At 49.7% G+C, this 7,758-nt stretch overlaps 1 protein-coding gene across 1 annotated transcript; it reads right to left on the bottom strand.

Annotated features, from left to right (window-relative positions):
- Positions 1–4,327: 4,327 nt before the first annotated feature.
- LOC119272203 (protein MIZU-KUSSEI 1-like) lies at positions 4,328–5,303 on the bottom strand. Its single transcript, XM_037553744.1, has one exon. The coding sequence runs from the start codon at positions 5,281–5,283 to the stop codon at positions 4,459–4,461; it is 825 nt and encodes a 274-aa protein (XP_037409641.1). The 5' UTR covers positions 5,284–5,303; the 3' UTR covers positions 4,328–4,458.
- Positions 5,304–7,758: the final 2,455 nt, after the last annotated feature.

Genomic DNA, 7,758 nt, shown 5'->3' with positions numbered 1-7,758 from the left:
ACGGAAGTCGTGGCTGGAGTGGAAACCGACGAGGTTGCTCAAGCAAGGCGATAGCCCTTTGTGCCGATGTCGAGGTAGCCGAGAGCGAAGGATGGTGTAGTCGTAGTCGATGTAGAGTCGGGATAGCCGGTGTCGAGGAAATCGCCGTGGAGCCGCGGGCGCAACGAGGCGCCGAATTAGTCATGGTCATACTGGTGTCGAAGTTGTGGTGTGCCGGGAAGAGGATGTTGTTGACGAGGCGTCGTGCCGGGTTTGCCAAACCCGGGGACACGTTGTAGACGAAGACACACGTCGGTGTTGCCAGCACCGGGCATGCGTAGACGGACGAAGACGAAGTTGACCAAGCGCCGCAACAAGCTTGCCAGGCCTGGGGACGCGTCGTGGATGAAGGCACTCATCGGTGTTGCTAGCACGGGGCATGCTTAGACGAGGGACCTACACGAGTTGTACGCCATGTCGAGGAGTTGGAGGGGTCAGCAGAAAAGGAAACTCGATGAAGGTTGTGGCTCCAATCAGCATGATGTCGATGTCACCAATGGTGGTCGGAGTAAACGAAGTGGTCGGGGTAGATGACGGCGACGCTGGCGACGGGCTAGTGCTGGATGAAAACGAATGGGGTGAACGGGCGACGACGGCTATGGAGGTAGTAGCGGAGGCGGCCAAAAAAGAGTGGCGGCGGCTTGGTTAGGAGTGCGGCGACGATGCTCGAAGTAGGCGAAGGAACTCGACAACATGATGAAGACCGGCGCGGACGGTGGCGTTCCCGCTCCGAGGGAAGCGGCGCGGCGCATACCACGGAAAGTCGACGCGGTGACGACAGAGTGGACCACGGGCCGCGGCGCTACGGCCCGAAGGGGCAACGCGGCGGCGGCGGCATGTCGGGGACGGCCTCTGGCGGCGGCGGTGACCGTGTTCCATGGCGCTATAGCCCAAAGAGGTAGTCTAGCGGTGGCTCACGGGTCGGGGTAGCCGTGGGAGGAACCACTGGCCGGGGGCGACGGCTCGACAGGAGGCAGCGTATACCGCGTGCCGCAGCGCGTCAGCCCTAAGGGGCGCGACGCAAAGGCGGCGGCGGCTACGGGGGTAGCCGGCGGGAGGATCTAAGGGCAACGACGTGGACCACGGGCCGCGACGCGACAGCCTGAAGCGGTGTCGGTGGGAGCGGCGTGCGGGTCGTGGCAGCCGACGGGAATACCTCAGGGCGGCGACGCAACAGTCCGAAGGGACGACGCGACGGCAACCTGTGGCTCGATCGGTGGTAGGCGCGTGGTCGGGGACGTGCTTGGCTAACACAGACGCGTGATCAGTTGATCGGACCGACGACGGTGTTGTAGGCGTCATGGCGGGGACAACGCGCACATCGAAGTCGATGATGACATTGTCGATGATGTCCTGGGTGATGATGACGAAGACAGACCGCGCGAACAAGCGGCCGACAGCGACGCACGAAGGCGTCCCTTGGACGGCGCGTCCAGCCTTGTCGCGCGGTTGATGATGAAACGGCCGGTGTAAAGTCGACGCCGATGCCGAAGTAGAGGCACGGGGGTCGACGGCGTAGGCAGACGATGCAAACCGATCTTAGGGCCTCTTTGATTCGCAGGATTGTCAAAATGAAGGAATAGGAAAAATGCAGGAATATGATGGCATGTCCCATAGTGTCCTACAGGATTTGAAAGAATGTTTGATAGCGCGGGAAAAACAAAGGAATTCTACAAAGAGGTTTGAGTGGATGGAAATTTTCCTCCAAAATGTAATACAAATGGATCATATGGAAAAATTCCTAAGGATGCCAATCCTACGAATCAAACGAGCATCACAGGAAAAATTCCTAAGGATTCAAATCCTCCAAAAATCCTATGCAATTCCTTTGAATCAAAGGAGCCCTAGATGGAAAACCAAAAAGTAAACGCCGATCAAAGTGATCGATGAGAGTAAAAAACCTGGATCAAGAGATTAGGAAAAAGACTCTCTAGAGCAGCCGGTCAACACGACCGACGGGTGAACCCTACTTACGGACGGCGCGGTCCTCGGCGCCGGTCATGGAGGCCGACCGCCCCTGGGGTGGCGCATGAGGCGGAAGCGGCGGGCAGCGGTTAGGATTGACTCGGTTTGACTAATACCATGTTAGAAAGGAGAGAAAGGGATTGATGTAATTGTTGATTGTATTGCTTGAACCTTGTGGTTATATATATAGAAGTACACTGTTATTTTAGAGTACAAGGCTAGGTAGAATAAATTCTATATTATATTGGGTCCGTCTATGTCACTTTTTTCATTGTCTTTCCCGTTTGTTGATCATCAAAATTACAGCCTCTTACGCATTTTTCGTTGACGTGCTTGTTGGCCACAGTCCCGCGTTGTGGTTGTGGCGATCCAATCGTTTCCTGTGTCGTATGTGTAGGTGAGCTGCTACAGCCTAGAATCGATCAAATTGATTGCCTGGCTAGATTGAGCAACTAGTACTAGTATGTCCCGTCAAAGAATCGGTCAGGCTGCTTTTAGCTAGCTTGCACGTACACAAATATTTCTTTGTGCCATTTCAAAAAATAATTGAGACAATTAAAAAATGTTCATGCATTTTTTATTTGTTTCGTGCCACAAAAAAATCACGTGCCCACTGTGTCGCAACTCGGACAAAAAAGGCCGTACCCCAGTTACGAGTTGATGATGGACTTGCAAAATTGAGACATAAAAGAAAGTCAGACCCAGGTTGCGAGTTGAGGATGGGCTTACAACTGGGAAAAAGATCGGGCCCCAGTTGCGAGTCAATGATGGCCTTGCAACTGGGAAAAAAAGATCGGGGCCAATTGCGAGTCAAAGGTGAACTTGCAACTGGGACAAAAAAAGACCGTGCCACATTTGCGAGTGGAGGGTCGACTTGCAACTAGGAAGAAAAAATTTAAACCCAGTTGCGAGTCGAGAGTGGACTTGCAGCTGGGACAAAAAAAGGTCCACGCCTAGTTGCGAGCCAAGGGTGGACTTGCAACTGAGACAAAAAGATTGGGCTCAGTTGCGAGTCGTGAGTGGACTTGCAGTTGGGACAAAAAAAGGTCAACCCCCGGTTGCGAGTCAAGAGTGGACTTGCAACTGGGACAAAAAAGATTGAGCCCAGCTGCGAGTCGGCGGTGGACTTGCAACTCAAAAAAAATGTTGACCCTAGTTGTAAATCAAGGTTGGGCTATCAACTGAGAAAAAAAGGTCGAGTCCAGTTGTGAGTTGACGGTGGACTTGTAACTAGGATAAAATAATCGGACCGCATTTACGAGTCGATGGTGGACTTGTAATTGAGACTAAAAAAGATCAATTGCGAGTTGAGGATGAACTTGCAATTGGGACAAAAATAAGTTGGGTCTAAACTTAAAACTGGGACAAAAAAAGTTTCTAGCCCGGTTGCAATTTGAGAATGGACTTGCAACTGAGACAAAAAATGTCGAAGTCCAGTTGCGGGTCGAGGGTGGGGTTGCAACTATGACAAAAGAAGATCGACCCATGTTGCAAGTTGAGGTTAGACTTGCAACTTGGACAAAAAATACAAACCTTGTTTAATGATGGACAGTCAACTAATAGCAATGGGAAAAGGCATGAAAATTTTAAAAGGAAAAGTGAAAAGGTGAAAAAAATAAAAAAGCCATGATTTTCTTTTTACGAATTTGAACCAAAAAAACAAAAACAAAAAAACAAAAAAGAAGATTGAAAAAAGTTCACCTGTGGTCACAACAGCTAACGAGGAGGCAACGTAGGAGGAGCAACATCAATTGATAGACAACGGCCTACTGCCATGATGCCCGGCGTGAGTGACGCATACAGGAACAAGAACAATCAATAAAAAAACAAAGAAATACTAATCTTAATGTTTAAATCATGTGGTTAGAAAATTAGATGTGAGATAACTATTTCACATCTAGATGTAAAATAGGAAATCTGTATTATATTATGTCTGCTAAATAAACATTATACTCAACAGCCGTCAAGCGCGGGCGAGCGCGTGGTGGATGAGCGCGTGGCGGCCGGCGAGCGTGCAGAAGCATGAAGTTGAAAATGAGCCGGCCTCAGTCTGGGGCGTTGACGCGCGCTTGATCGGACGGTAGCACTACCCTTACTCTGTTGTAGCATTTGAGCGTTTGCGAATCCTTGAGAAAAAGAAGATCGATCATGATGCTGCGAGAATGCGAACAGCTTTAAAGAGCTTTCGTTCCACTTGAACATATCTTGTCTTTCAGTTGTTTCCAAATTTGCTAGTTCAATCGTAAATGCATCAATTCCACGAACACAAATTTTATTCCTGAATAATGCTGCTTCTACACATGCTTAGAAAATGAGTCTTTGGGGGCGAAGGCAACTGTCATACAAACAAAAGCATACTGGCACCTCCCATTTTCACCCAGACAACAAAATCAGCCTCAGAGTTCCAAAATCTCAGTAATGCAAAAAATCAGAAAACTGTCATAAGCTTGATCATCATATCCTAATGAAGAAGATGCTAAGCTCTGGCCCATTGTTCCCATCAGGGTTGAGCATGTACAGCGACTCCGAGTCCCGGGACCCCACCACACGGTCGAAGCGCGCGCGCATGTACGCCAGGTCGCCGGCCTCCTGCCCCTCGGCGGTGTCGCACCCCATGACGTCGTTCGGCAGCACGCCGGCGCCGACCGACACGGTGCGCAGCAGCTGCATGACCGTGAGGTCGTCCTCCGTGGGCTCCCGGCGCATGGCGTACCCGATCTTCCGCCCGTTCACGTAGGCCGTCCACAGCGGCTCGTCGAGCAGGCGCGTGCGGCCGATGCCGGCGCCGGCGCCCGGCGGCTTCTTCTCGCACTCGAGCGCCACGCGCAGGTGCTCGGTGCCCATCTCCTGCATGAACCTGCCGGTCTGCATCGCCAGCTCCAGCAGCAGGATGGGCACGCTCCCGGGCGTCTCCTGCACCGCCAGCGTCACCCGCGCCCTGCGGTACCCGAACAGCGTCCCCGTCGTGCGCGACGCGCCGCTGACGTGGCCGTTGTGCATCCGCGACGGCCCGCCGTGCCGCGGGACGATGCCGTGGAAGCGGCACGCCGGGGCGAGGATCGGGAGGGACCGGAACAGCGCGCGCACGGCGCGGATGGCGCGGAGCGAGCGCGCGGCCGTGCGGCGCTGCTTCTTCTTGGACGGCGGCGGGGTGAGCGTGATCGCGGGCCGTGGCGAGGGCGGCGGCAGCTCGGAGTACGCGCCGGGAGTGCGAGGCGTCCCCTGGGCGTGCAGCGGCGACATCGGCGGGGTGGACTGCGGCGTGGCGTACCGTATCATGGCCGTCGCCGGCTTGGTGGTCGACGCGTTCGGTGCCGAGATAGCGCGATGGTCTGGCATCGTCCTGTGATGCTTTGTGGAGAGGGCCCGGGGTTTTTGAGATGGTGTCTCGTTGCCTTAGGTTGGTGGAATGCACGTACGCGAAGGTATGATGAGGCATGCACGATGGGTCTTACTTCAGTTTTTCTGGTCAAGAGACTGTTTTTTTTTTTCAGGTTCTTCTCCATCCATGTATATTTTGATGCTCATTTTATATAGAAGTACCTCAGGCCTCCTTTGATTTAGAGAAATCTTATAGAAATTTCATAGGATACGATTTTTATAGAAAAAATGCCTTTAGAGTCCGTTGGCTTGTAGGAATGGAATCCTATTTCTGTGAAGGAATTCTTCCTATCCTTCACATTTCATAGAAAAATAAACATTAGCTTAGATTCAATGGAAAAAATTCAATGATGTGAATCAAAGAGCATCTCCTTTTCTATTTCTGCTCATAGGATTTGAGATACATGTCATCTTATTTCCTATGACTATTCTATTCCTATGATTTTCCTATTCTATAAATCAAAAGAGGTCTTTAAATTTTTGAATCTCTAGTGTCAAAAAACATTTTACATTATGGGACGTAGGGAGCATTTGTGTTATGAACTTCCTTTGTTTTATGAAAATTGTGTATACATTTTCGGTTTTGCTATATCTTAGGTGTTTGCAATTTGTTATTGTGTAAGTCACTTTCGGCTTTGCACGATGCAGAAGGTTTTTTATGTACCTGGCTAATGGGCGCTCCCGTACATTTTTATACAGTGTACTAAGATTATAGCACAACGCCTTTGCAAAAAAAAGAGACAAGAGCATCTACAACTACAACTGGACCCCATATCCGTCGTAAACGTCTGGCCGGGCTGCCCGGTCATTGTCTGGACAAAAATGCTATCCAACCGGATCTGCCAAATTTGGTCCAAACACCCAGACCCACCAGCATTCCCCATACCCAGTCCATATCTGGGACAGAAATGGGGACGCCCGGATACGCCCTCCACATAGGACAGACCGCAAGGGCCCGTGTCAATTCGCATATCTATGTCCCTCTCCTTGCCCGAAAAGCCCTCTTCTCTTCTCTTTTCTCCCTCCTTGCACAGCCGTCACCATAGTTTCGTTGTCATTGTTGCTCCGACGTCGTCACCAACGGACAGCTTTACCACCGGAGGGCCCAACCCATGTTGGTAAACGTAATAGAAAACAAAAAAATTCGCCCGACAATCAATTAGGAACACTATGAAGATGCATAACGATTAAGATCAGATCGTTACGAACTCCGAGTTGCAGCGGAAGAAGAGTCAATGTAGATCGTACTTGAAGTCCCTCGAACCGTTCAAGAACGATCCCTCGAACGGAAGACCAAAAGTATGACCTCTCCACAGTTTGCAAGCATACAGGCTTCACGATCCCACAACACTTCACCGTCCAGAGCTAATCATCGCTGGAGAATTAGAGGAGGTAGAAGAGAACTTGAGGAGGCTTCTGTATTATGAGGATTAGAGAGAACTAGAACTAGATATAGTCTTGATAAACTAGACGAGAACTAGAACAAAAGAGAATTAGAGGAGGCTTCAAAACTTGTGTTCTAGGAGCTAGCCCTACCACTCTATTTATATGTTGAGCCCTAGGGTCGTAACTTGGGGAGGGGATCTCCTCAAAGTCGGTTTGGAACGCAAGGAAGAGTCCTCCTCGGTTTCTGCTACTTGTGGGCGTTGAGATTTCACCGAAGAGGAAGGGTGGTGTAGTATAGTAGCAGAAAATATTTCCCTCTGTTAAGAACGAAGGTTTATCGAACCAATAGGAGATTCACATAAACAAAGATAAATGGTACCTACACACACAAAACTAATACTTGCACGCAAGGCGGGCAACAGGGTTATCAATCTCCTTGTACTCGTTAATTGCGAGAATTAATTTTGGTAATGATAGATAGATAGATTGCAAAACAAAATAAAAGATAATAAATTACAACAAGGTATTTAGGGTATTAGTATTATGATGTGAATGGACCCGGAGACCATAGCTTTCACTAGAGGCATCTCTCTCATGAGTGTAGTAACGGTGGGTAAACAAATTACTGTTGGGCAATTGATAGAAAAGTGCATAGTTGTGATGTAATTCAAGGCATGATCAGTACATAGGCATTACGTCTGTGGCAAATAGACCGAAACGATTCTGCGTCTACTATTACTCCACCCCTCGATCGCTATCTAGCATGCATCTTAAGGTATTAAGTTCATAACAAACAGAGTATTGCTTGGAGCATGCTGACATAATGTAGACAAAGTAAGACCAAATAATATGTTTGAACCCCGTAATTTTACCCTTAGTAGCAACAATAGAAATACGTGTCTCACTACCCCTTCTGTCATTGGGTGAGAATACCACAAGATTGAACCTATCACAAAGCACCTCTCTTACCGAAGATAGATCAATCTA

Source organism: Triticum dicoccoides, chromosome 3A, assembly GCF_002162155.2.
Source record: "Triticum dicoccoides isolate Atlit2015 ecotype Zavitan chromosome 3A, WEW_v2.0, whole genome shotgun sequence".
Classification (NCBI taxonomy): Eukaryota; Viridiplantae; Streptophyta; class Magnoliopsida; order Poales; family Poaceae; genus Triticum; species Triticum dicoccoides.
This window is presented reverse-complemented; position numbering and strand designations above follow the sequence as displayed.

What these genes read in the sequence shown, in the direction of transcription:
- LOC119272203 (XM_037553744.1), bottom strand. Translation starts at nt 5,283, where the DNA reads ATGATACGGTACGCCACGCCGCAGTCCACCCCGCCGATGTCGCCGCTG.